The sequence below is a fragment of the Tachysurus vachellii genome, chromosome 17 (genome assembly GCF_030014155.1).
Source record: "Tachysurus vachellii isolate PV-2020 chromosome 17, HZAU_Pvac_v1, whole genome shotgun sequence".
NCBI classification, from domain to species: Eukaryota; Metazoa; Chordata; class Actinopteri; order Siluriformes; family Bagridae; genus Tachysurus; species Tachysurus vachellii.
The window spans coordinates 16,941,734-16,969,177 of NC_083476.1; the positions used below are offsets into that span (position 1 = coordinate 16,941,734).

The 27,444-nt window shown below is 38.5% G+C and overlaps 1 protein-coding gene across 5 annotated transcripts; it reads right to left on the reverse strand.

The window, feature by feature from the left end:
• Nucleotides 1-1,023: 1,023 nt before the first annotated feature.
• zgc:100829 (uncharacterized protein LOC445149 homolog) lies at nt 1,024-25,745 on the reverse strand. Of its 5 annotated transcripts, none has more exons than XM_060890445.1 (8): nt 25,576-25,725; nt 24,615-24,968; nt 16,920-17,067; nt 15,733-15,847; nt 14,290-14,328; nt 13,249-13,290; nt 10,074-10,272; nt 1,024-3,769 (listed from the first exon to the last, which is right to left on the reverse strand). In XM_060890445.1, the coding sequence occupies exons 2-8, from the start codon at nt 24,787-24,789 to the stop codon at nt 3,555-3,557; spliced, it is 933 nt and encodes a 310-aa protein (XP_060746428.1). In that variant the 5' UTR covers nt 24,790-24,968; nt 25,576-25,725; the 3' UTR covers nt 1,024-3,554. The 5 variants fall into 5 exon arrangements, with proteins under 5 accessions (XP_060746428.1, XP_060746427.1, XP_060746426.1 ...); XM_060890444.1 differs by having other exon boundaries at nt 15,733-15,850; XM_060890443.1 differs by lacking the exons at nt 1,024-3,769; nt 10,074-10,272; nt 13,249-13,290; nt 14,290-14,328 and adding an exon at nt 14,336-15,328 and having other exon boundaries at nt 25,576-25,745.
• Nucleotides 25,746-27,444: the final 1,699 nt, after the last annotated feature.

Below are 27,444 nucleotides of genomic sequence, written 5' to 3' on the forward strand. Positions count from 1 at the left end.
TTGTAAAAGGCAACATTTAAAAAAGCAAATATATTATATTATTTACATTCTATTATATACATTATACACTATATACATTACATTATATTATTTTCTACACTATATATATATATATATATATATATATATATATATATATATATATATATATATATATATATATATATATATATATATATATATATATATATATATATATAGTGTAGAAAATAATATAATGTAATGTATATAGTGTACACTGGATATATATATATTTTCTACACTATATATATATATATATATATATATATATATATATATATATATATATATATATATATATATATATATATATAGTGTAGAAAATATATATATATCCAGTGTAGACTGGAAACAAACATTATTTCTGAGCTATTGATAACATACAAATATATATATATATATATATATATATTTGTATGTTATCAATAGCTCAGAAATAATGTTTGTTTCCAGTCTCTCACTGTCTTTCTCTCTCTGTCTTTCTGATTACAGCAAGCAGGGGGCAACCAAGAGGACAGACAACTTAAGGCAAGTAAAAGTTTGTTCATGGGTTTAGTGACCCCTACCATCATGTTTATGAAATATTTCAAACTGGAAAAAACATACACTTAGCAAAATAACATTCTCTCTCTCTCTCTCTCTCTCTCTCTCTCTCTCTCACACACACACACACAGACACACACATACACACACACAAAATGAACATTTGTCATACTATCCTTGTGAGGACCTTAATATAATTGTTAACACAGCTAATTAATGTTATGCCTAAAATTAAATCTAACCTCAAAATTTTGCTGCTTTTAGGTTTTCTTTGCCTTTTTATTTTTTATTTATTTTTTAATTTTCAATTTAGGGACCAACCAAAAGTCCCCACACTGTAAAAAACCGTCACTTACCTTTCGGTATAGGTACATTTGCTCCCCACTAAGATATAATAACATTCCCACACACACTCACCAGATCTGCTAGTCCAGTATTAAAAAAAACACCTCAGATGCCTTAGAGGATTCTGATCATTTTATTGCTGAACTGTGAGCATTGCTCACAGAGACAATATCTAACACTCATCCTCACATAAAATCACTCAAGTCATCAATCCGTACAGAGAAACAATAAACAACAACCCTCTCAATGGTGCAAACGTAACACAGCAGAAAAACAAGTGCAATCAAATATTATACTCCCACAGTAAACTAGTAATGGTGGGGGAACATATCAAAGATGGCTGACACCTGAATGGCGAATAATTAGGTTATAAAAGCTAGGAGGAAGAAAAAAAGGGACTTGGATTGCCATATGTAGGTAGAAGTTAACGTTGTACACACAGACAAGACGGCGTAGGACAAAAGAGAGTCAAGCAGAAAACAATACAGCTCTCAAACTCTTTATGCTAAACAGTAATAAATTTGCAGAACTTTGATCTTCATGGTATAAAGTACCACACTGATAACATGCTCATCACAATGAAATGCAGTTGAAGCAGAGTCAAATCAATGAGACATGGTTAAACCCTAGTACCGATATACCATACTACAGAAATCATGGTTAATGTTCACCATCAATCAAATCCAATACGCCTTTTAATGCTTTATATGGATGATTGTTTTAACTGCACTTCTCTGCATAATGGACATCAATGGTAATGACTTAATACTGTCCACACTATCACGCCGTAACCAACGGGTGGTGACAACGTGCGGTGGATGCAAGTGCAGATTTATTGATAAATGATGCAAACAGAAAACAAAATAATGAGAAGAATCGGACGACACATAAATACAACAACAAAAGCTTGAAAACAAGGTGCGTACAAAACCAGGGTTATATCAAGGTGCAGCGAGACGCAGGTGATAGTGGTGACGTGTGAGGTGTGAAGTATGCCGGGACTGATGGGAAATGTAGTTCAGCGGTATATGTGATGGATTAATATTGATTTTCCTGATCCTGGTGTTACAGCTGTCCTACACAATGTCACAATTGTGCTGCTTTTAAGTATATTGAAGTAAACATGTGCTTGATGTTATGTGTGATGTATGAAAGCGTAGTAACTGAAAGCATCACAGAATATTTGAGATAATTAAAAATGTTACAGTTCTTAATTTTAGCCAGCTCTCCCTTATATGTTCTTCAAATAAACCAATAAAAAGGTTTTTTATTTTATAACTTTGGTGGATTCCATAGATCTTCATTGCAGCCAAGCCTGGGGTTTGAATCTGCAATGCTGTTTCTCACTGAGCTTTATTTGCGGTACCATCTTGACATTTCCCTGACTGATAAGTGCCCATTTCATTCAGAAATCCCAGAACAGCATCAAGAACCTTTTAAGAACCTTTATTTAAAAGTGCAATCTGAGGCCACAGCTCCCAGAAGTGCTTGATCAAGCCTCTTAGGCGTGCGCTATAGCACAGGAAGGAAGGGTCTCGTCAGCGTTAATGAACGTGGAAGTCGTTGCTCAACCCATACTGATGGCTGTGCTCGTCATGATCTGTCTGAGGCTGTACACACGCGCGTCAGGTGAGTAGTGCTGACTGCTGCGAAATGACTTATTTTCCCGATGTGCCTAAACTGAAGAAATAGCTCTCTGTACTGGTGAATCAGCACATGCACAGCCTCTTGAAGGTACACTCTGTAACTGAAGAACAGCAAGGCTGTGTGTTCCCACTTCATTTGCTATAAAGCTGAGAGGACGTGCCGTCCTCTCCTCAGGTTCCGAATGCAGGAGTTAATAGCCAATAAGCGGAAAAAGTGTGTAATTGCTCTGTTGTTGTTTGTTGTGAACCGTGTAATTAGTATTCCTTGATGTACTGTTGATGTTTATGGCTGGTAGATGTGATAGTATAGAAAAACTCTAGATAGATCTTCAAAAAAAAAACTTTTATACACCACAAAGCTGACGTAAACAACATGTCTTTACAGAGGCGTTCTGTCCGAAAACTGAAGTAATTGAAGTAATTTGTCAGTAATGATGGGAGAAAAAGCATTGTGGAAATGTAACATGCTTTGAGACAGGAAACGTTGCCGGTTTTTGCTCAATAAACCCGTCAACACGCATCATCTCATTAGTCCCGCTGGCTGTTCCATTTCAAAAACGTGGAAAATCACAAAGCAGCTCATGCAGAGAGGGCTGCATTTTCTCTCATCATAACACAGATTGCCAATTGCTTCAACTGTGGGAAAAATTATCTTACTGCGGAATTCCCCCTTCAACGTTGCATGATTTGTTAGAATATAACATTAAATACAAATATTGTCACCGATTTCTGTACACGAATGTAATCTGGTGAACAGGTCAATAAAAGCCCTATACGTACAACAAACAACAGTATAAAACAGTCTGTAAGAAAAGTGTCAAAAATTTAAACAATTTTGCATTTTGCACCTCCTCCTCCTCCTCCTCCTGAGGGCAATTATAAAAGATGCAAAAATTGTTATTCGAAAATTGCTAGAACCCCTCGTCCTGCTGCGCTGCTTGTGCAATTAGAGCAGTGTTCCTGAGAGAGGCGGTCTGAGCGTCCTGTCATCTCCGCTGATTACCTGAACGAGTGTGAGGGGAGATGCTGCAAGTGGCTGGGTTTATTCGGGACGGGCGGTTTGTTGGATCTTGGTGTAGGTTGTGAGCAGGTGGAGTCACTAGACACACTAAAGGTCTTCATCAGCTCAGCGACACGGCCACGCCCCACACGGTTTTCCCCGCCTACTCCAAATTCAGTCCGCTTGGAGGCGGACATCACACGGATATCTTTCCCTGAGAGACAGAGAGAGAGAGAGAGAGAGAGAGAGAGAGAGAGAGAGAGAGAGCGAGAGAGCGAGAGAGAAGGAGGAAATAAGAGGACGATATATGAACTAAAATTCACAAGGCCCTTAGCAAAAGTGGGACATTTCCACTGATGCCGTCATGACATTTCTCATTATAGTTCAGTAACAAAGGCTGTGAATCTATTCTCGCACATTTCCCATCTATCCTTGGTCTTCTTCCGCCCTCCGTTCACATCTTTTTTTTTCCCTCTCTGTCCCTGGCTCTCTCTTCCAGGGCTGCAGACTGCCAGACCGGAGGTCGTTGGCAGAGGAAGTAGAGCAGGGACGCAGCTGGGTATAGTTGGTGTATGTGTGTGTGTGTGTGTGTGTGTGTGTGTGTGTGTGTGTGTGTGTGTGTGTAATTGAGGGACGGAGGGACGGGAGATGAGGAAAGGAGGGCCGCAGGGATGGCGGTGCAGAGCAGACAGACGCTGCTCAGACACCAGAAGGCTTGAGGAACCACATATTTTTAGCCACATCCCCGGGGGACACAGATGTGTAAGCCTGCTCTCACTCTCTCTCACGCTCACACACACACACACACACACACGTACACTTACCCCTTCTCGCTTTCACGCACAAACTCTGACACGCTTAATTTTTTTCTCCATGCAAACTCTGTCTCCTCCAAACACAGCCTCACACTGTCTCAGGCACACCCTGCCGCGAGAGGTGTCCCAATATTCCTCTCAGTGAGTCATGAGCAGGAGTGCAGGGGACGCAGGAACACCTCATCCGTTAGGACGGATATGCGACTAAGTAGGACCCTGATAGGGTGAAGGGTGTGGTGCTTTTTCTCAGCTGTGTCCCTGTGTTGAAGTATGTTCTTCAGAATTACACTACAGTGTCTCACTGTTTCTGGATCCCGGGTTCAATTTCATGTGAAACTCCGACTACCAGTCCCTGGGTCCATTTTCCCACCATCCCTGAGGACAAAATCTGGTTCCACTGTGACCATAACCATGTTAAAGTCCTTAATAAATACCACTGAATGCATGAATATTTAACTGAATGCTTCTCAAGTATTCAACAGGTTCTGAGAAGGTTAAATTGCAATATTCCAGCAACCTTCTAAAAAAATTTCTTCTAGTTATTAGTATGTTGATCATACACTCACTCTCACTCACTCACTCATTTTCTACCGCTTATCCGAACTACCTCGGGTCACGGGGAGCCTGTGCCTATCTCAGGCGCCATCGGGCATCAAGGCAGGATACACCCTGGACGGAGTGCCAACCCATCGCAGGGCACACACACTCTCATTCACTCACACAAACACACACTAAGGACAATTTTCCAGAGATGCCAATCAACCTACCATGCATGTCTTTGGACCGGGGGAGGAAACCGGAGTACCCGGAGGAAACCCCCGAGGCACGGAGAGAACATGCAAACTCCACACACACAAGGCGGAGGAATCGAGCCCCCAACCCTGGAGGTGTGAGGCGAACGTGCTAACCACTAAGCCACCGTGACCCCCGTTGATCATACAATGTTACTGAAATAACAGTTGGAAAGGTAAAGTTGTGTTGCTGTAATACTGTATGGAAATGTGTAAACATTGTGTTAAAAACAAAATGTAGTAGTTCACATATAATACCTGTGTGACTGAGATTAAAAACAGTCCTGCATCATAAACCATGTGATGAAGTGTCAGAGACACAAACCTTCCAGGTTTTGGCCACACCCTCTTTTGGTGTTAAATTCAAATACAGATACAGAGAGGGATATTTGGAGCAGATAGAGAAATAAAAAGTCATCAGCATTGATTCATAGACAGCAATATTGTAAATCTGTGCGTCTAAAAAACAAGTAAGAAATGAAGGTGTAAACGTCATGTTTACAGATGTTACACACTAAACCAGTCTGGCATCCTTTTTAATTTCTTGCAAATGAAAAGAAAACAAACAAATGACCTTTGTCATGTATCGAGTCTATGTGTGTGGTTTTTTAAAATACATTGCCGTTTTCATGAACAGACCCATGGACCGGCTCTGAAAGAATGTGTCTTGACTGCCCTGCTGTGTTTGTTGTCTTCTCCTCCTCTTCCTCCTCTCTCTTTTTTGCCCTTCCTCTCACTCCCAACACCCCCCACCCCCCTTCTGACCCGTGGTTCCTGTGTTAATGTCCTCTCGCCGCACTGCGTGGGCCTGCTCTGATTGTCTCTGTGTGTTGTGTGGTCTCCACGGAAACCCTGGACAGGCTCCAGCAACCTCAGTGGACACATGCACACACACACATACACACACACACACACACACACACACACACACAATCACACAGCGTCCAAAGCTGGCTGATCCACTACGTTGTCCACGCCCCACTAATAGCCTGTGCTGAGCCTTGCAAACACGTCCCATATGTGTGCGTGCGTTTGTGTGTTCAAACACGTTAGCGTCCTGTGCACCACTCCCTCCTGTTAGCTGACACCAGCATAAAGTGCGGCACGCTACTTGCCCTGGCGTGGCATTCTCCATCCTCCCATAACCGCTGCACTTCCTCCCACCCAACACAACCTGATATGAGAGAAGCTGTGGAACCTGAGCCTGAGCTCTGGGAGGATCCACACACACACACACACACACACACACACACACACACACACACACACACACACACACACAGAAACACACACACATCTAGCCCCTACCCACTGTCTTAACTGTTCAATCAAAGCTTAAAATCACCTAAGCCTGTATGTGTGTGACATTAGTAACCTGTCCTTCTCTGTGTTTGAAAACTAGTGAATTATCCTCTTAATCATGGCTTCTCTAAACTTACTAGTGTATTTCAGTTTAAATTGACATACTAAAACTTATTGGGATTTGTGCAAATTAGGCAAGACAGCAATCTAGAGCAAAGATTGTTGGTTTTTGTATGTAGCTAGTACAGGTAGCTCACTTTGCTAATCTGCCAAAGATGCTATTATGAAGCCTAGCATGTAAATCAAACTTATTAGTGTATTATTTAATTCGGCTTTAACTAGTTCTTTACTTTGTAAGTTGTGATTTAGTGCTTGATAGTGTAAACATTGTGCAATGCTAGAGTCATGATAACAATAGTTTGTTACTGATAGCTAGCATACATAGCTAGTTTAGTACAATTTTCTCATAGACTATATTTAGCAGTCAGTGGTGGGATTCAGTGGTACATTATCATCGCCTATTAGTTACCACACATGTAATCAGTGTTAACATGACCAGGATGCCTTCTGAAGATCAGTGGCTCATTTGGAAAATACTGGGTGTTCACAATATTGTGCTTTTTTTTAGAGCTTTAAACAACTTAAAATAAAAATATTAGCTGTCCAGGTAAATAATCACAGGAGCAAAGAGAATTTACATTCATTTTCATTAATAAACTGCAACAATTTGTGGATTAAATCATTCATAAACAGAAGGCGGTGCTGTTTTACAACAGACACACACATACACAACAAACACAGGGCTGGATCACACATTATATTGAGGTGGCACGATTTTACAGGAGGTTGTTTTGTTGCCTTACACCTCCAGGGTCCCCAGATCTGTGTGGGGTTTCCTCTAGGTCTTACAGTTCCCTCCTACCTTTCAGTAGGTTGGTACACTTAATTAAGTGTGTGAATGAATGTGTGTGGGGACGAGCATACTTTCAGAGGTGTATTCCCACCTCACACACAGTGTTCCTGGATAAGGCTTCCAGTACACCACCACCTTGACCAGGAAAAAGTGTTTCCTGAAGATGAATGAATAAGTAAAATAAAAAATCTTTTACTCAAGCCAAATCTAGTGGCCAATTAACATTGGCTAAGATACTGATACGTCTCCTCCTCTTGAATCTGCAATGAAACATACACCTCTGGAAAGATCCCTCCTCTTCACAAACACAGAGTCTGGGTAAAAAGACAAAAAAGAGCACTATCTCTTTAAATACCCCCGCCCCAGAGGGAGGGGGGTAGAAATGGGGCAGAGGGCAGAATTCCGGAGCGGCACGTCTATGCGCTGAGCCAGGCCGCGGGGGGGTCACGGCTGCCAGGAGGAGGGAGTGAGTGTGTGTGTGTGTGTGTGTGTGTGTGTGTGTGTGAGCGCTTTTAAGCAGAGCCGAGGCTGGGGGCCCTGTCACTTATCAGCTACGGCCGAGCGTCGCCCAGGGCCAGAGTCGGGAAGCAGTACAGGAATGTGTGTCCTTCTCTCTGAAGGTGAAGAGAGGAGACGCAACTCGCACGCACTCTCTCTCTCTCTCTCTCTCTCTCTCTCTCTCTCTCTCACACACACACATACACACACACACATGCGCTTCCACATACGCATGCATGCACTCATAGAGATGGAGGCAGCAGCTGCGGGAGTCTGTTACGCTCGCACGCACACGTGCACCCACAGGAACGAATGCGCGGAAACACACACACACACTCTCTCTCTCTCCCTCTCTCTCTTTCCAGCTCTCTCTCTTTCAGCCAAACTCTCAGCTAGTCGGCTTCACACATCTCATGCATATTGAAAGTACCTATAAACACGTTTTTCACACTCTTTTATACGTATCACTGGCAAATAGCACTGATTTACTTTTAAACATCTTATGAAACACATATGAATTATGAATCAGAAATAATACTGTGTGAATCTGTGAATCTAGAATGTGGAAAGATATAGAGAGGTTGTGTGCTGTACCTGAGCCAGGTTTGTGTGTGTGTATGTGAGTGTGTGTATCTATTGTAGTTGCAATGTATTGATTTGTCCAGGAGGGGGCATTTATAGAAATACAAAAAAATGAATTGTAATGTATATTAACACACACTGGATGGTGCTGGTTCAGCTTTTCGAGAGGTCATCTTTGCATTGAATCACAGAAACAGAGGATTAATATATATATATATATATATATATATATATATATATATATATATATATATATATATATATATATATATATATATATATATAAGGATATTGGTAAAAAAAATATATATGGTGGCGCATGGAAATGAAGCAAAAAATACAAATAAAGAATACTAAAACTAAATCAGAAAAAATGCAAAGACTTTCCCGTCACTAGTGTTAGCCGGTGATCTGGAAAAGAGACTAGGCTTTCAGAGGAAGAAAAATAAAATCTTTTACAACCGTGGTCTGGGCAAGGTCATAAAGATTCCACCAGTCTGGGCCGGTCTGTGTAAAATGAGACGAGGTTAACCAAACAGAAAGGCTGTGGTACGAAGGTAGTGTCAAACAGGGTGAAACGCAATAGACAAACTGCCTAAATGAAACAGTAGACTATGCTAGCAAACAATGCTAGCAAAAAAATTTTACATTTTCAAAATTGAGTGAACGGCAAGTCCCGGTTTTGAGTCAGAGGCTTTTTGATTCGGCAATAGCAGGTTTCAAGTTCAATATGATTTGCCTATATAAACCTCAATCGTTTTCATTACACTTACAGCATTTGGCAGATACCCTTATCCAGAGCAACTTACTGTATCTCATTTACACAACAAGGGTTAAAAGGGCCTTGTTCAGGAACCCAGCTTGGCGGTCCTGGGATTCGAACTCACAGCCATTCAATCAGTAGGCCAATACCTTAACCACTGGGCTACCACCTTCTATAATTTGATATCACTAAACAAGATTAATAAATGTTTTACACAATGCCCTGAAAAGGATCTAATAGCAACCAAGGAGTCGGATGCAATTGAAGGTGGAGAAGGCGTTAATAAACCTTATGCAGACAGGTTCAGCAATCAGGGATCAACCAATAACAAGATAGTAGCAGAGACAAGACATGAATTAAAACAAAAACATATGTCAAAGTAAACAAAAATCAGAGTGGATCATAAGCAGAACATACACAGAGATGCACTAGCACTATGGGGCTAACGGTTGCTGCTCTACCAGATGTGTGCGATGGAGATTCATGACAATTTAAACATAAAATAATATTACTAATCATTAGAAAAGCACAAATAAACCCAGAAAACTGTAATGGATACCCAACAGTGTAGCTTTATGTTATTAGAGATATGTTATTAAAATAATTTACCTCAGGTTATTACCTCAGAGCTAGCTTCACTAGCTGGATAGAATGAGCTGGATGATTTATTAAACTGATACAGCAACATATGTCTGATATCAATACCTGTTGTGCTAAGCTATTATCGAGTAATGTGTCTTTTTTCTTTTTTTAACTCTTTTATGTCTATTCTAGGGAAAAATACATGCCCACCCACTGTGTCTCTAAACTAGCACTTATTTTCAGTTTAAAGAAATATACATATAATTCCTCACCTCTGCTAATTTGAGGCTCGCTAGCTTCAGCTGTGTGTAGCCTGCTTGTGATTGACAGCGGTGAGGTCTGTTGCTGTGTATCTCGGGGTGTGAGGCTGTGCAGGGCGCTGGCTGACATCAGGTGGGGTCGATAGCAAATGGTGGAAAGTGTTTCATCATCAGGTTCATCTGTATCATCTTCCTCTTCTGTGTCTTTAACCTAAAGAGGTGGAGAAGAACCCATAGTTAGTTAATCTCCTCAGATACAGTACAAAATGAGGAAAAAAGATATCATTTTTATAGGAAGCAGGGATGCCTGGTGTAAATGTGCTAGTAGGCTTAAACCCCGCATGTCTTTCAAAGATAAACAGACATTCAAATTTCATTAAAGGTTTAATTTTTAGCATCCATGCCAGATTGTTTGCTGTTAAGAAAATTCCTAAGGCAGAGTGTTTTTGTAGAATTAAGCGCAACAGCACCACCAATGGTCATAAGACAAATAAACAGAAGGGTGTCATATGGTAGCAAATATCAGGGCTTTAGTGTTTCATTAACTTAATCTCTGTATTAACCATCTCATCTGTAGATACGTGAGATTTTTAGGGACAAGAATTTGGACACATTTTTATGAAACTGATTTATAAAAGAAGTTAAAGTGCAGGATGATCCGGTAGAATACTTGATGTTTAATGAACTGTAGGTACATGCATAACTAAACCATTGTATTTGAACCTTTTTTACCAGTACATCGGCATTCCGTTCTGTCTTATGGCACATTTTCAATCGGTATAATCAATGATAATGAATGATTTTCTGGATGTGAGACTGATATATAAAAAGAGTCAGGACTCAGCGACACGTGTGTTTTTCCCTCTGTTGGGAGAAACCTGGAAATAACTGTTTTTCCAAAACTTTTCAATGAATATATTTCCTCTAGTAGGCTAGGTGAAAACAGAATACTTCTGAAAAACTACAAATTCAGTCTTAAAGCCCTGAGTATCTACTTTAATATGAATCATTAAGCACCACTGAAGAGTGTGACATGACAAAGACATTCAGTACTGAACACAGACACAACAAAACAGGCGCAAAATCCATTTCCTGGCTTCTGGGAAAAAGAGTTAATAACACTCGTCTTAAAAACGAATCAGACATGAGAGAAAGGCTTACTAAAGCTGCTGTGGAGTTTGATTTAACTGCACACTTTATCTAACACTGCAGTAGAGCAAACAGTAATTTCAGCTTGAACATTTGATTATATCGATGTGCCATCAGACAGAAACTAAACTACATCCATGTTTATGAGTCAAGAATGATAAGAAGTTCTTCCCACACGAAAGTGTTCAGAAAAGACGAACAATACAGATTTTGAGGTTGAATTGTAGAAAGCTGTCTACAGAAATATATTGTTTGTGCAAGAGTTTATTGCTGCTCTAACTAATGCTCCTGGGCTTCCATTAAAAGTGAGCAGAGTGAAGTGTTTTTTTTTTTGTTTTTTTTTGTTTTTTTTACTTTTAAATAACAGTGAAATAAAACTGCATTATTGTTAGTGGTCCTTGCACAGATGCTACAGATGTGATATATACTGTTGAGATTATCTTAGAAAAGGTCTGTAGTATTCTTTAAATATCCATTTGTAAAACGGTAATGGGAAATTTTTGCATATAGTAAAGTTTGTAAACTACTTAACGAAGCAAAAAACAGACAAGTATCTAAAGGAAACAAAAATATACAGTGCTGTGTTGTGTGTAATTTAAGACAGGTTTTATTACACGCCTTTCTATTTCTTCTTCTCCTATTCTCCCAGCTTGGCTTTTGTTGCTTATTAACACTTTAAATGCAGTGTTAAATCAGTCAAAACAAAAACAGAAAAAACCCACAAGCATGAAACATGTGGGTCTTGATTTCGTCTGAGGCGTAAACCGATATTCAGTGACACCACGGGGGACAAGAAATAGCTCTGCTCAGAGCCACATGAGGATGAAGCTGTGTGTGTGGGGTGGAGGTGTGGGGGTGGGTGGGTGTGCATGGCACTGAGAAAAAAGGCCGCTGCCCCTGCCCTCGCCTCCGGAGACGATCTCACTATTCCATCCATCTGCGACTGACACGTCCTCCGTCTCTGACACTTTAATTCCCGCATCAACTTTATCAACCATCTGCTCTGAGGAAACCCGTGGGCCCAGCTCTTTCCCTTTCCCGATCGCACTGCGCCTATGTGATTGTTATTGTCCTGCTCCCACAACACACCTCAACCTACACCCTACTTATAACCTCTTAGAAATAGCCTGCACAAAGATTTAAAAAAAGACAGGAGCCCAGAATGGAAGAAAGTCTTGTTCTGATATACAAACACAAACGTCTAATGCCGATTTAGGACGCAGTGCTAAAGAAAGGACAGAGACAGGTGTGAGAGGACAGATCTGCAGAGAAGTGCCAGAGGACAGCTGGTGTTGTGACCCTCTCAGCCCTCACAGGCATCAGAGAGAAGAGCCAGGAAAGACCACAGACATGCAGAGCACTCTACAGAAACAGAGCTAGACACACAGACATGCCTAAAGAGCTGGAGAGACAGATGGACAGAGCTTTAGAGAGATAGACAGAGACAGAGACAAAGCTTCAGAGTCTGACAGAGGCAGAAAGAGAGAGAGAGAGAGAGAGAGAGAGAGAGAGAGAGAGAGAGACATAGCTTCAGAGTAAGACAGAGGCAGAAAGAGAGGGAGAGAGAGAGAGAGAGAGAGAGAGAGATAGATTCCCTGGTTTGTATTATTCTGTATAACATCATTATCTGTCATGTGTTTTTTCTTAATTAATATTTTATTCATAATAAATTACTAAACCATTAATTTATTATTACTAAGTAGTTACTTAATATTCATGAATCGTAATTATATTAATAGTAGTGTAAATATAATATTGCTCAACTCAAGCCTGCTTCATGCACTTCATTAGTTAATGAGTTACTGTACACGCAGTCTCTCTCTCTCTCTCTCTCTCTCTCTCTCTCTCTCTCTCTCTCTCTCTCTGTTCATCTCTTTCACATTCTAAAGTTATGTCTCTATTAGACTCTGAAGATATGTCTCTGTCTCTCTATATATATATTAAATATGAACATTTATGTTTTTTCTATTCTGTTATAAAATGTATTCATTTATTAAATATTCTTTTGGGATGTAACACACCTAGCAATAGTACTTACACTCTCAACAGGGGATGCAGGCGTCACTTCACATGTTGATACCTAGCGAAAAAGTAGAGAGCAAAAATATTTCAGTCAAACCTTTTGATGCACAAAACTCCAAAAACTTCATAGACCATGAAATTCCCTGGAATAATCAATAATAAATAATAAATATCAACATTTAATATGACCATTTACTTTGAAGATTTAAAAAAAAATTTGTGTGGGAAAAAACATGACCATGTTTATTTTTCTGGAACGTTTCTATGAATATATTACCCATAGTAGACTAGATAAAAACACAAATATTTATGAAATACTACAAATTCAGTCTTAAAGCATTAGTGAGTCATAAACCACCATGGTGGAGTGTGACATGACAAAGATATTCAATGCTGAACATGGACACAACAAATAAGAGCTAAAACAGAAACAATCCAAACATCTGTGTGGGTCTAAAGATTGTATACATGTGACTTAAAGAGTCACCTGAAATGACAACATGATGTACAGTATATTGTATGTATTTCCTCACAGAAAAAATACTAAATTCATAAATCATTCTAACCTATTAAATAAGATGATGTCATAACGCTAGGCGTGGCAGTTTATATTGTGTCTTTGTGACATCTTGTCTCACATCTGTGAGTTAGTAAGGAAACTTGCAGTGAGCAAATGATGCAGATATTTAAAATAATATGACTGTGCATGCTTCAATCTATAGTATATTGTAGCAGCACAAAAACCCAACTATCTGTTAGTACTTCATTAATAATAAAGTGTTAATAATAAAGTGATCTATCTTTTTGTCGATTGTTGTGGACTTGTGTACAGCAGTGCGCTCTGATTTAAAGAAATCACTGGAGTTTAATTACTACGAATATCATTTTAACTAATCAGCACTACAAGGATTTCTCAGGATTAAACAATTAAGAATGTGGGATCCTAAAAATGGAGTTGTTGTCTTAAAAAAAGGTTGTGACCCCGGGTTAAATAAATGAACAAATAAATAAATAAACAAAATAAATAAATAATACAAGCTGCAATACCAAAGCCTACCTGTGGAGGGGGTAGCGTCCTCACTTCTTCACTGTTCTCCTGTCAAAACACAAGACCTCAGATCACCCAGAGTATCACTTTGAGCCTGTTTAATTGAATGACTTGTTATTATATATATTAAAAAGTCAAACTCAAGTGCAGCTCTACAGAAGTGTACAGAAACATCCGTGACTGGATATAACAGATCAGAGAAAAGACTAAAGCGTCTAAATGTTTACACAGATTTTTGCATTTGGAGGATGTAAGGAGCCTGAAGGATTACGCAGTGGCCAAAGCGACCAGCCTACGTCCATCTTATCGAGCTCCGGCTGCACACGGCGTTGCCATGGCAACGGCATGACGATGTGTGAGCCTTCTTCTTCTTCTTCTTCCCCCTCGCATTAGTATAGCGTGAAAGAGAAAGGGACGAGCATTTGAATTCGCCCTCACCCTCACGATCCTGGACTGCAGATTTTTACCACACTCTCTTGCCCTCTTCTCTTTCTCACGCCATCTCACTTTTTTCCTTTTTCTGTCTCACAGACGCACACACACACACACACACACACACACACACACACACACACACACACACACACACAATCACATTCAGCCTCAAGCACAGATCATAGCATCGCAGTGCTTTGACCTCCCTTGGCCGTTCTCTAGGGGTGGAACCGAAGCCAGCAGCACAGAACCAAATTTGTCTCAGACTATGCGTAACAAGACCATGCATACACACACACACACACACAGACTCACACACACATACACATTCTGACATCGAAGCCGCAAAGATAGCAAAATGAGAAGAGGTGAGCCGTGATAGAATAAAAGATGCAGGCGACTCGACGAGGGAGTGGAAGGTGTTGTTAAAAGGAAAGAAGGGAATATTGGAAAAGGAAGAGAGAAAAGGAGAGAGAGAATGGAATAGAAAGACAGAGAGACAGAGGTTGTGATTTATTTGGCTGTTGAGCAGTGATGGCTCTCCCCATGGAGAAAGTCCGTCTCCTTGCCCCACGGCTCTGTCCCAGATTAATGACAGCAACAGGAAGGTCACCTACGCACACACACATACACACACATACACACACACACACTCACACACACAATAATGCGTAATCCAGTAGCACCTAAACACAAGCACAATCACACACTCACACCAGGCCCAGAGAAAGACACAAACAAATCCACAAAAAAAGGGGAAAAAAATGCACACAAAAAAACATTGATGCAGTTGCATTCAACACATGTGCACCTGCCTTTTTTCTCTCAATACCAAGATTCACACAAGATCTCAAGAAAAATAACAAATGACCGTGGCATCTGATGAGAAATATGAGCTAATATTAGTCAGTCTAATTACATAAATATATCGGATATTCATTTTAATACTATTTATAGAGAAAACCTTTGTTTGGTGTTAAATGTTCTCGTGGTAATTAAAAAGAGTCTTTCACACACCCTTAAATTGAGCTGCACTCCAGACAATGTTTTGGGTGGGAGATTCTCTCTGCCTGATCGTACAGGTTCTGTGACTGGTCTGTTTACAAGATTACTCTTCAAACTTGCTTCCTGGCTGCTGTGACAAAAGACAAACAGAATAGAAAAATGAAAAAAAATTAAGATTACACAGTACACACCACTTTATATGTACATTAGGATGTAAAGGTTTCTGGCACAAAAGAGAAAATATACTACAAAACTACAAAAACGTATTTACAATGCTATTTGTTATTTAACACCTCCACAAAGAACATATTTAACAAACAACAGATTTTTCTGTGTTACATTTCGGTCTTTAACTCTTGCTACCTCCTGCTTATCACATGACTGTGTGATACCATGAGGCAAACACATGCTTTCTCTGGGACATCGACAGCACCTTTTCCACCAGCAACATAAAAGAACTCTGTTGGAAAGCATTATCTACTATCTTCTGCATACATGATCTTACAGATGTCCATGAATGTCTACATTTTAATGTCTCCTACAATTCTAACACCACCGAACTGAACCCTTTTTCCAGTACACCAGATTTCACTGGAAATCGACTTTCAACCAGTTTAAACGAATCACTTCATGGCCGCAAATTTGATATAAAATTAGTCAGGACACTGTTGGCTTTTTATAGAACAAGCACTTGGGGCATCTCAGAGAGCAGAAATGGGTTTGATATCAGAATTTATTTTGAAGATAGAAACATTTGAGTGAAAAAATGATAAAATTAATGATTATTTGGAACTTTTAATTTGAATGTATTGCTTCCAGTCAGTTAGATGAAGACCAAAATATTTAAAATATACCATAAAAAGTGCTGAGTATCGCTGTGATTGAGAGAGAGAGAGAGAGAGAGAGAGAGAGAGAGAGAGAGAGAGAGAGAGAGAGAGAGAGAGAGAGAGAGAGAGAGAGAGAGAGAGAGAGAGAGAGAGAGAGAGAGAGAGAGAGAGAGAGAGAGATGCCATCTCTGCAACATTGGGATTTAAACTTGTCATCTACTAATCAAGCCCTGAGTGTGTGAAGAGGTGTGTGATGTCCCATACAGCATGCATTGTCACCTTGTACACAGTTACTATCTTTCAAATATGGTTTGAAGTGTAATCCATGACTGTGATGCAATTAAACAGAAGGAAAAAGAAATGTGTCCATACTGGGAATTGTTACGAAGACTAGCAGCATTTCTCTCGCCAAACCCTGAGCGGAGGATCTTGGAGGACTTGAACTCGTCCATCTCTCCGATGACGTTGACTTGTACGTCACCATCACAGCCCAACAGCCAACTCACACTTTTACTCTGAGCTACACAATGAGACAAAAAAAGACACAGGGATAATAAGAATAGTTTGTTGTTACGTATAGATACACATTTGTTTTGGCTATAAACAAAGGTAAAACCAAGGGTGGAAGTGCATTCATTACACATTTGAGTAACTGATTGAGTTCGTTTCAGAAAAAAACAGTGACATAAAAGAGTTGTTTGGCAGCAAACAAGGGAAGGCTGTGAAAATGAACTGGTTCTTCTTGCACACCTTGTGGCAAAGGCACGACATTCCAGCTCGACAGGCAGACATGCCCTTGACTTGATGATCAAGACATGATGAGGTTGTCATAACAAGTAGTCTAGCTATTAAAACAGCAAATGAGCTAATTTGTTACGAAGTTCCTTAAAGGGGCCATCATTCTTCTGGTAATGGTTTAATGTGAATTAAAAGAATTAGCTATGCAGGCTATGGACTGATTGTGCTGAAAAAGCTTTTTTATGTCTAACCAGCTACACAACTAACCAGCTGCAGGAACACACACCAAGCTAGTCAGACTGGTAGACCATGTTTGCCAACTGTTTAGTGATTTTACTAATTATTTCATCAATAAATGTTGCAGATTTTCCAGTTGCTTTGTTGTTGTGTTAAATAACTTGTGTCTGATGCAGCAAAAAAAAAAACATACGATGAAAATAAGAATCTGTTTCCTGACATGGATAGTGTTGGCCTTCCAGCTCGATCAGTCTGACCTACTTAGCTGGAGTAGCACTAGTTTGATTCAGACATCCTGCAAACATAATCTTATATACAAATCAATTAATGATTGACTCAAAAATACAGTAAAAAATGTCCTACATTTTTGACCCCACTGAATTTAAGACTTTTTACCAGTACACCAGCTTTCACTGGAAATCTTGTGAGACGTGTGTTTTCCCTTCTGTTGGGATAACCTTACACAGAATATTAGTAGTTAAAGATAGCGGCTTTAAATTTTAGATGCTTTTTATAGAACAAGCACTTGGGGCATCTCAGAGAGCATACATGGGTTTGATATCACCATTTACTTTAAAGATAACAAAACCTTTGTTGGTTTTTTTGGAACTTTTGGAACTATGAATATATTGCCAGTAGTAGGTTAGGTAAAAACACAAATACTTATAAAATACTACACATTAAGTCTTTAAGCATTAGTTATACCCGCACATGCACTCTTGGCCACTTCCCGCTAACAGGCTTGCTCATTGGGGATAAATACAGTACAATAAAGACAAGATTATATATGTCTAACCTTAATCATCACTTTTGTATAATATGAAACTTTTTGTACAACAGTTCTGTAAAACTGCTTTGAAACAAATACTGCAGTTAGGTTGTGTTTCTCCTTCACACACTGCTGTGTATGCGTGTGTGCTTGTGGTTTGATCAAAAATTAAAGCTACAATAGTGTGATATTAAGTAATTGCAAGGTACCATTTTTGGCATTGTAAAAAAATTCCCAGTTTACTTCAAAAACACTTCTATATACTATGTATATATAATACTATATACTATGTTCTATATATAATATAATACTATATACTATGTTCTATATATATATATATATATATATATATATATATATATATATATATATATATATATATATATATATATATATATATATAATACCTTTATTTTGTTTATTTTGTCACATAAACATTACAGCACAATGATATTCCTTTTTCACATATCCCAACTTTGGAGGCTGGGGGTCAAAGCACAGGGTCAGCCATGATACAGCGCCCCGGGAGCAGTCAGGGTTAAGGGCCTTGCTCAAGGGCCCAATAGTGGCAGCTTGGCAGTGCTGGGGCTTCACCCCTGACCCTCCTATCAAAATACCAAAGCCTTAACCACTTGAGCCACCACTGTCCTATGTATTGTGTACGATTGTAAGCATGCCACTTTGAAATGCATGCGTTTGTTCCCATTTCCTTGAATCTGATTAATCAATCAATCAGGAGGGATCAAATATGAGAAAAAAATTCATGATATAAATTCAAGCGCAAGTCATAACATCACCTTAGAATATTTTAGCACCTTAAATTACATTGCTACACAACTGAGATTGAGATTGAGACAGAAAAGAGGTTGTTTTTTAAAAAAAAACAAAACAAAGAATGATTTCTTTAATAGAGTTAGTATTGTATAAGGTTTAGCATTAGCCTAGTTGTAGCTGGTTTATATCCCACTGTCAGTCGACAACAACTAACAAACATTTAACTGCAATGCTAATTGTTTGTTCACATTGACTGTCGGACGATGTATTGCCAGTATTGCCATGGCAACACGACATTTCAATTTATGTATAACCCAGTAATTAAATTTTTCACATGATCTAGCTATCTGTCGAGACACTGCCTCATGTTGTGTCACTGTTCTTTAGTCTATGAAAAGATACTCCTTAAAATACACAACATAAAAAGAGCTTTAATTTACGTTCAGCATAATGAGCAGCTCGACCGTCTTAGAAAAACTTTGTGCTGGAAGTTTATTTTTATAACATTTATTTTTCCACAAATAGAAAGAGTTGGCTTTAAAGATGGCTTTTAAAATGTTTGGTCAAAGAACATACCAGGAGTGAGGTCTCATGGATCTTTTGAGCTCAGGCTTAGTTTAGATTATCTGTGACAGAATTCATAAAGATGTTTAATAACAAAACAATTACTTGATTTCCTAAGATTTCTAACTCGACTTAACAAATTCAATTAAAATCAATATTATATGTTGTTGTGAATGATTTTTTCATCCACAGCTCTAAAGAACACTTCATTTTGGATTAATCAAAAGGTTCAGTTCTGGTTTATTTTCTATAACAGCATCTTCAACGGTACGTTTTTTATCTGTTAGATTGCAATAGCGGATGGTTTGTTGATAGGAGGGTCAGGGATGAAGCCCCAGCACTGCCAAGAACATAAGAGGTAAAATGGAAAATAATAAACATGATATATAGAAATAATGATTGTAATTTTGGGGTAAATTTCTGTAGGATGAGAGAAATAAAAGAGGGGATTTTATTTCTTTCATGAAATTATTTATGCTGCATAATAAATGCTGGTCACTTAGGTTCATAGACTTCCTGGTTCTCAGTAACTCAACCACATGAATTCCCCTGAAAGCTTGTCACATGATATAATGACAGAAAAGCTAAATATTTAAACTGACTTTTTATAACCAGACATTTCCTGAGATATACACACATCCCTTGACATCTAGAGCCTCAAGCAGTTATACGAACTATATTCTAAGATTCACTGCTGTTGACATTCATATCTTTATTCATTTTTTGTCTTGCTCACTTTGTCACTGTTTTTTTTATCTGCTGTTGATTCTGTTCACAAGCACTTCCTGTGGACTCCCTGCTTTGCTGGCAGTTAATTGTTTGTGTGAATTGAACATGGCCTGGCAGTTATTTCCTTTCTGGCTTTTAAAATGAAAGCATTCACTACACCACACTTAACCTTCCTTGCTCGGTTACAGCAGAAATTGATACTCCTCTATTCTCATAGCGTGAAGTGAGATTTTGAACACAGAGAATAGAATCGAGTCAAAATGTCTGTTGTGGTATTGTCCAGTATGTTTGAGGATATTGTATCAGTGTGGTGTAGAGAAACCCCAGACCAGCTGAGGAACAGCTGTGTATGTCTCAAGGAGAAAGAGGCCTCTCTGTTCGCCAGTGAATCCTGGAAAGCACTTGATAATAACAGCTTTGTCTTTGACGTGGCCAAGAAAAGGTTGGACTGACACACATGTCAAGCCAAGTTAATGCGCTGCCAGCCTACGTGTGACCTATAGTTATCAGAACGCTCCTGTTTAAATTTCTCCTCATGACTATAGCTCAGCTGCTGCAGCCTGGTAGTCCCCTGAGTCATCTTTTTTATTGTGAGTTTTCTCACAAAGCTCCCTACTTCTTTCATGAAAATGCTGACTGACAGGATTCTTCTAATGTCAAAGCGGTCTTGTGAACTTGTGGCTTAAAATGCCAAATCTTATTTAATCTAAGGTTTGTTACTCAGTGGTCAGAAGTATTCATTACACTGGTGTCTTTAAAGCATGCTTCCTCTTTGCTTTTCCTTTTTTGGACAGTTGTCCCTTTCATGGATGCCTCCATTAAGGCTTACGGGGAGGGTTTGTAAGGGCCAAACATACAACCGTATTCCAACAACAATTCCAAAGGTTCCAATCTGGCACACCAAATGAATTTAAAATCCATGTTATTGTCTATAAAATTGTCTTTTGGATTGTAATTGAATTGAAAGTTTTTTTTTTCATAGAAAACAAATTATACTCAGTGAATGAATGGTAATATGTGCTAATCCTTATTAGCAAGCCATTTTCTCCCCATTTTGATCACCTGCCAATTCCCAATTCCTAGCCAGCTCTTCTCTACATCTTTAACTACCAAACAGTAAAGATGAAGCATCAATACATACTTTTTCTAAAACACTTGAAACTGAATGCTTTTTAAAAAAGCTTTTACATTTACATTTACCCCATTTGGCAGAAGCCTTTATCCAGAGCGACAGTGCTTTTAAGTCTCTATCGATAAATACATTAACACTGTTTCACTAGGTTACAGACTTAGGATACCATCGACTCTGTTTAGGTTTTTTTTGTTTGTTTTTGTTTTTTTAAATATACACATACAACAAACAGGGAAAAGTGCTAGTTCAGGTATTTCGATAAGAGGTAGGTCTTCACCCGTCATTTGAAGATGTCGGGTGTTCGGACATCTAAGGCTCCTTCCACATACATAAGCTCTGACTAATGCTAGCTAGTATTGTTCTGTTTGACCATCTCAGAGCTAATCCCCAGACAATGTTTGCTCCCTTGTCTCTCAGATAGAGATGGCTATGTAATTGTCAAGATACAGAACCGATGACCTACAGTATTTGATGATAAGGCAAGGAAAAACTCCATGAGATGTCATTTCTCTTCTCTAACTGTACTATATGGTCAGAAAGTGCGATTATATAACAAGGAGATTCATTGTAGCTTTAACATGAAGTCTTGTTGATGTTATCAACTGCTCACTGATAAAGTCCTGAATGCAACATGAGTTCAATGTTTCTTAGTAATATTTATGTGTATATTCCTCATATGTGTATATTACACACTGTACACAACATATCCTCATTTGTGTTGTCAGAATGTAACTCTCATATACATGCAGATAAATTACAGATAAAGACATTTCTTAACTCTTTTCCCAGAAGCCAGAAACTGGGATTTGTTACTGTTATGTTGTGTCCATGTTCAGCATTGAATGTCTTTGGCATATCACACTCCACAGTGGTGGTTAATGGCTCTAAAAAAAATTAGACACCAAGTGCTTTAAGAATTTGCAGTTTTTTGTAGTATTTCTGTTTACCAGGAGCAATGGATTAAGAAATGGTGATATCAAACCCATTTCTGCTCTCTGATGTCCCAAGTGTTTGTTCATAATGATCTAAAATATGAAGGTGTTATCTTCAACCACTAAAATTCTGTCAGCTTCTCCAAGGTCATGAATCCTTTCTCATTTTATATCAGAATTACGGCCAAAAAGAATTAATTTGTTTATATTGATTGATAAGTTGATTAAAGTCGATAAGTCCATCAAACACCAGTGTTTTGGTAATATTGTTATTGGTCTACTAAACTTTATTTATTTATTTTTCTGAAAAACTTGATATTGGAGTAACTGTAACGTGCCTTGTAACTTGTTGCCTAACTTGACCAGGCTTAATTTTATCTTAAGAAACTTTAAATAAAGGAAGAAATCATTCCTTTAATAAGCAGCAAAAAAAAAGTCAGTAATGTTATTCACTGGAAAAAAAAGCCATAAATCTAAACCTCACATTTTTGTTTCTTGGTTTCTTTCTGGTTCTTTCTCACTTGGATATAATAGCAGTATAAAACTGCTTCTAGATGGAAAGCGCAGTTCACTCCTTTCTGTGGTTTCTGTGCTTTCTGAGTTGTTTCTGAGAGTGTTCATCGTCACTGATCGCTATAACACAGGATGTGCCTACCATGCTCAAACCGCACTATCAGCTGAACATTTCTTCCTCTGAATCATTTACTCTACAAGCATACCATATTTAGCCCTAACAGGCTTTTAAAGACGCATGAGCAGACCGGTATGGCAAAGGTTATATTCATATGTGTTGACTCTCTCACTCAGATACTGACGTTTGCAGGGTGTGAGTTGATGAGAACGTTTGGGCGTGTGTATCCTCGAAACAAAACCTTCCCAGTGTAATTAAAACGTTTTGCAATAAGATGTCAATCTTCTATGTGCTGATGTATAAAATGTAAGATAAAACCAGATTACAGTTACAGTAATGAATGTGACCAACGGTTTTTGCCACCAAATCCTGAAGTGAATTATAGAATAAAGACACATCTTATGGGAAAAGAACAGATCCATGAAATGAAGCCCTGAGAAGATTGCTGTTATTATTATACCTGCCTGGAAACTTGACAGACTTGACAGACAGAAGTACAAACTTCTGTTTGGAAATGCTGCCTACTGTATTTAGGCCGCCCGCCTCTTCCTGAACGGACAGGAGGGAAAGTGCAAAGTAAAAGTATCTATGAAAAATTCTGGGTCTGATATGCCAATATGTAACAATATGCAATCATGAGATTTAGTTACACAAAGGTTTAAGTTGGAAGACAAAAAAACACAAATCAAACAGAAGATAGTTGTTTCCCTGAATAATAAGTAATTTCATTGATGCTGAGGAAGCATTTGTTTTTGTCACATATACATTAGAACACAGTGAAATTCTTGCTTCACATATCCCAACTTTGAAGGTTGGGGTCAGAGCACAGAGTCAGCCATGATAGAGCACCACGAGAGCAGAGAGGGTTAAGGGCCTTGCCTAAGGGCCCAAGCAGTGGCAGCTCAGCTGTGGTCAGAACGCAGAGTCTAACATTGGCTAGGCAGTTTGGAGGCTTGAACCTCCAGACTGCTGAGACACCTCAAAGTAGTGATACTACCAGCCATGTTCTCATTACTCTCTATCACACAGTAATGATATATTGTCATGTTGCTTGTGTTGCCAAAATTGATGTCAAATTAAACTGCGTTATTTAAAGAAACTTGCAATTTATCAAAATCACCACAGATTTGAGCCGGTCAATGTAGCATCATTACAATGTGCATTAAACCCAAGCTGTCTTCGATTCATGTGTGCCATGCATGAAAAAGATATCTTAGAAAAGTTTATATGTGTCTTCACTGGTGCACATGTGCAATTTCATCATTTAAACTAGTTTTGAAAAAAAAAAGCATATAATTTGAAGCACTGAAGAATGGTATTGGAAATCATAGATGAAACGTGTCAAAGGGCTCGACTGATTTCTGCAACAGCCAATAAAAGTTTATAAACAGACTGATCGTATGTATGGCTTAAAAGGAAAAACAGGTAAGTAAGAAGGCACAAGTTTAATAAGAGCTGTGTAGGTGTTTCTCACTGCTCACTGGCCCATTCTGTCTTTGTCATGATTTTGTATCCTAAATCTGAAACACCTTACATTTATGGTGAGGTGATGATGCTGTACCTGGCCTCAGTTTGGGTTTGCGTGGTTCCTCTCGCTCCAGCTTCTCCTCACGCTCCTTCCAACGTCGGACCTGCTCTTGTCGCATCTTAAGAAACAATGTCTTCTTCTGTTCTTCATTCAGAGCGTCCAACACATCTGGATCAATGTACATTTCCGTCAGGATTTGCTGCAACATGGCTGTGTGTGTGTGTGTCCGTCCAATCCTTTAGAGCTAGATGTAAAAAAAGTGTGTGTTGGAGTGTAGGGAGTATGCGCCTGGATGCCGGCCCTGCTCCTGAGCCCTGCTGCTCACTTACTTGCTCAGTCACCACACACTCTCTCTCATCACTGAGCAGCAGCCAGCAGCTGGACAGGCTGTGGGGGTAAAAAAAATGACAAGTAAGAACATCTGGAAACAATCTGCCCTCACTCTGGTGCTTTTGTAGCTTATTTTGCTGGCTTGCATTGTCAGTTTATAGCTTTGGATCAAGTTAAATTTTTCTTGTGCAACTACTAACTTTTCCTGTTTACCTTCTTCACAATCTTTCTAGCTGTCGTTATTAATCTGACCTGCCAGACTCCTTTTTCTCAAAAGCAGTGTGAGACTCTGGAGTGTCCTCAAACATGCTGCTTCTCTTGTTTAAATGGGAGGAGATTTCTCAAAAAAAAAAAAGAAAAGAAAAGAAAAAAATCCCCACCCTCTTACAAGCCCCAACGAGGCACTTGAGTTCTATTTTAGCCTTGTCTTTTTGTGGCTGTAACTCAACATCAAGAGCCGTGACTAAAGAGAGGAGCATGCGTTTAGTTCAGACATCCCTTAAGAACAGAAAGACAGAGAAAAATAGACAAAAGCAGGGTGAAGGCTGTCAGACAGTTACAGTTCATTTTGCAGAAGCTGGAAGGGTGATGGGAGAAGAGATAGAAAGCAAAAGTCAGTGTGGGGAGAGATGAGTGGAAAAAGAAAGATTATAGTCATACTCACAGTTGGGTGCGGACGCTGTACAGCAGGCTTCACAGATTGGGAGAATGAGTACTGCTGTCCTCCTTGCCTTTGTGTATGACTTAGCTAGTGACATCACAACATTCCATACTCTCTCTCTCTCTCTCTCTCTCTCTCTCTCTCTCTCTCTCTCACCCGCCCACGCTTCTGCTTTTTCAAAAATGCATAAACACACATTTCCTCAGTGCCTTGTGCTGTTCATCAGAGAGCAGAAACTCAGGAAACCAGGGCAGGCTGTTGGTGCACTAAACAAAGTAGCAGCATCCTGCTTAACAAAGCTGGACGAGTGAGAGAGAGAAAGTGAATAACAGGAAGAGTGAATTACAGTCAATTAGAATGAATGTGTGTTTTTTTTTTTTACAAGCATATTTAATTATTTATTCTCGCATGTTTAATATATATTTACTTTTCTGCTTTAAAAAACAACAACAAGACAGATACGTGATTTAACCTAAACAATTAAAGCTTTTTAAAATGGAAAGAGTTGTTGGACAAGTCTGACCGGAGAGAGTTTCCAAACTCAAACACTAGGGGGCACTGAAGAGGCGTGTGTTTCTTCTCCAAATAATGACAGAATTTCCTCTAAAACTAAATTACAATATATATATATATATATATATATATATATATATATATATATATATATATATATATATATATATAGTATCTAACTAATACTATATATATATATATATATATATATATTATATTATATTATATTATATTATAATCAAATCTTATTGGAAATGAACTTATATAAATAAATGAATATATAGACACAATCCTATTTAGCTTGTGTTTAACAATATTTTAGTGTATTTTCCTAACCATGTTTTTCTCTGTTTTTTTAACCTTATCATGCATAAATATATTATGTTAATATTATATATTATTTTTTTTCTCCAAATGTTCAGGTAAATGATGTTCAAGAATATCATGAATAAATAAAGCCTTATACCTAGTGAAGAAATCTTGCTTTTATCATACAAAAAGTAAGAGATTTTTTTTTATATATTTAAAAATCTATTTTGAATTAAAAAGGGTCTCATTAAAGGTACCAACTGGACTGTTTTTTGTCGTTGGGGTTTTTCCATCAGTAGGCCTAGTACATCTTCTGTACCTTCAGTATCTTTCTTTTTTCTAGAAAGATGCATCTAGAGATGCACACTTTAACGCTTTAAAGGTAACTATGCAACGATTTATTTTTAAGACACAAATATCCACGTTTCCAGGTGGAAGGACAAGGAAAGGGACGGATCAGTTCAGTACTCTTTTTCCAAGGTTGCATCCTGATTGTAACGCATTAAGAATTTTTAAGCAACAGCTCCATCTGTTGGTGAAGAGTATTTATGCAGTTCCTATTTGTTTTTTTCATCTCGGATACATGATGTTGCAATAATAATAATAATAATAATAATAATAATAATAATAATAATAATAATAATAATATAAGTATTTCCGCATCTCCCTGTCTTTTAAAATTTTGATTCAGTTCATATTCACATGACAATTCTATGAAAATTACCTGTAAAATAGTAATATTACTAATAATTGGAGCATAAGGTGTGTAAATGTATAAAATAGCCAAACTGGTTCAAGATAAAAGGAAGGTCACTAACTTCCAACACTATGATGTGGCATGTCACAGAACATTATTTGAGAAGCCTTCTCAAACTGATCCATAAACAATAAGTTCAGTGTTCTTTAATGGCCTTCACAGTCACCAGATCAAAAGTTTTGGGATGTGCTGTACTGAAATTAGAGCTTCCCAAAGCTAACAAATCAGTGTTGTATTAGTATTGTGTTCCTAATAAAGTGTATATTGGTGTTTTGACGATAATGGTGCAGAAC

What these genes read in the sequence shown, in the direction of transcription:
- zgc:100829 (XM_060890441.1), bottom strand. Translation starts at nt 24,789, where the DNA reads ATGTTGCAGCAAATCCTGACGGAAATGTACATTGATCCAGATGTGTTG. An exon ending in CAAACCCAAACTGAGGCCAG is followed by an intron (nt 17,068 to 24,614) that starts GTACAGCATCAT and finishes CTCATTGTGTAG; the next exon opens with CTCAGAGTAAAAGTGTGAGT. An exon ending in GAGTGCAGCTCAATTTAAGG is followed by an intron (nt 15,329 to 15,732) that starts GTGTGTGAAAGA and finishes GTGTGTGCGTAG; the next exon opens with GTGACCTTCCTGTTGCTGTC.